The following is a 1672-nucleotide window of genomic DNA, read 5'->3' as shown; positions in this document are numbered from 1 at the left end:
AAAGCTAATATGGGCGGTGGGTATATAAGATATTCGTATGTAATAGAAGTTTTCAGCTGATATAAAAGTACATCGAAGTTGTAAGATAAATTTAGAGAGCATTTTGTGTTCGTCAAATCTAGTGGTTTTACTTGCCGGTTCCTAAAAGTGTGAATTGTTTAAAATGAAGTACTTCGTAGTGTGCCTGGCTATCTTCAGCTTAGTCATCTCCCATACTGAGGTACAAGGATTAAGATTATATTAAAAACAAACTCTAATCGACGATTTTGTGGATAGTGTCCGGAAATTATATAATTTTAAATTTTAACGGGAAACTGAAAATTTTGGGAGTGCTCATAGAAAATTCTAACTCGGTCAGTTTGAAAATTAATTAGTCGTGAATTATATTCTACCGGCTGTTTTCACGGCTTTCGGAAGACCAAAATAAACTAATTTTCAGTGATCCTGGAATAAATTATACTTATTGAAGCTCTGTAGGAATAATAAAAAAAACTTGGATCTCCATGGCAGTCTTATCTGTTATTGCTGTTTTAAAATCTCTGATAAGCTAATTTAAGGGAATATGTACTTATTTAAGGATATTCTATCATCAATAGTATTAATCGGGTTCAATCTCGAACACAAAATGATAGCTGAATTGAGAAGAGGCGATTGTTTGGTGTAGATTTTCATTCATTTGAGTGTAGACCACAGTAGATGGATCCTCGGATAACGTTTGGTAGAAATTTTTTGGAAAATTTTCGAAAGAATGGGTTCCTTAGGCCGCTAGAACCAATCTCAATTTGAATACAGATTTTCAGTGTTGAAAACATGGCATAAAAGTTGTACCAGCTTCTTCTTTTATTAAGAAATATATGATATCTGTTAGGGATTAGGGTGAGGAATAAACACTCGTCGACTTTTAGTGAATTTAAAAAAAATTAAATTTATTCTCAATACCTTTTTCAAAAATATAGGCTCAAGAGCTACTGGAAAAAATTAAGCAGATTGCTGAGGAGTGTAAAGGGCAAGTTGGCGCCAGCGATGGTACGTTCTGGCATACAAATGTATGTACATATTTACTTTGAATACCTTTAATTTTTAACTTAACTTGCAGATGATGTGACAAGAATGTTAAAATATGAGCCGGCAACTAATGACAAAGCTAAGTGTCTGCAGGCCTGTATCATGAAACAATTCGGCATTGTGAGTATGCAGTGTGTAGATTCTTTAAAATTTAATTCTTCTTTAAACATTTAATATTGTGTTTTTTTTCTTTTAATAGCTGGATGACAATAACAAACTAGTTGAAGCTGGTGCTATGGCCTACATAAAGTCGCTAGCTGCTGGCGATGCAGAGTTGGAGAAGCTCAGCACCGAGGTTTACAATGAATGCAAGAACACCCCGGCAAGCAGCAATGAGTATGTGGAGATTTCATTAATCTTTTTGGCAACTTGATTGCTGAGCACTTTATTATTGCCTTATTTTCTCAATTTGCAGATGTGAGTACGCTGAAGCTGTTCGTGTCTGCACTATCGAAAACTCAAAGTCCAAAGGCATTAAGATTTTACCTCAGTAAAAAGGTTTATTCGCTGACCGGCTAAGAAGTACTTTAAGTACGTGTATTATCGCAATAAAAAAATAGTTTTCTTATGAAATCTTTTAATAAATATAATGGAATGCAAATGTAAA

General features: G+C 34.1%; 1 protein-coding gene across 1 annotated transcript; it reads left to right on the top strand.

Annotated features, from left to right (window-relative positions):
• Pbprp5_0 (general odorant-binding protein 19d) lies at nt 1–1672 on the top strand. The gene is made up of 5 exons (XM_011188944.3): nt 1–220; nt 957–1026; nt 1097–1185; nt 1265–1401; nt 1481–1672. The coding sequence occupies exons 1-5, from the start codon at nt 164–166 to the stop codon at nt 1557–1559; spliced, it is 432 nt and encodes a 143-aa protein (XP_011187246.2). The 5' UTR covers nt 1–163; the 3' UTR covers nt 1560–1672.

The sequence above is a fragment of the Zeugodacus cucurbitae genome, chromosome 5 (assembly GCF_028554725.1).
Source record: "Zeugodacus cucurbitae isolate PBARC_wt_2022May chromosome 5, idZeuCucr1.2, whole genome shotgun sequence".
Classification (NCBI taxonomy): Eukaryota; Metazoa; Arthropoda; class Insecta; order Diptera; family Tephritidae; genus Zeugodacus; species Zeugodacus cucurbitae.
This window is presented reverse-complemented; position numbering and strand designations above follow the sequence as displayed.

What these genes read in the sequence shown, in the direction of transcription:
- Pbprp5_0 (XM_011188944.3), top strand. Translation starts at nt 164, where the DNA reads ATGAAGTACTTCGTAGTGTGCCTGGCTATCTTCAGCTTAGTCATCTCC. An exon ending in GCAAGTTGGCGCCAGCGATG is followed by an intron (nt 1,027 to 1,096) that starts GTACGTTCTGGC and finishes CTTAACTTGCAG; the next exon opens with ATGATGTGACAAGAATGTTA. An exon ending in ACCCCGGCAAGCAGCAATGA is followed by an intron (nt 1,402 to 1,480) that starts GTATGTGGAGAT and finishes CTCAATTTGCAG; the next exon opens with ATGTGAGTACGCTGAAGCTG.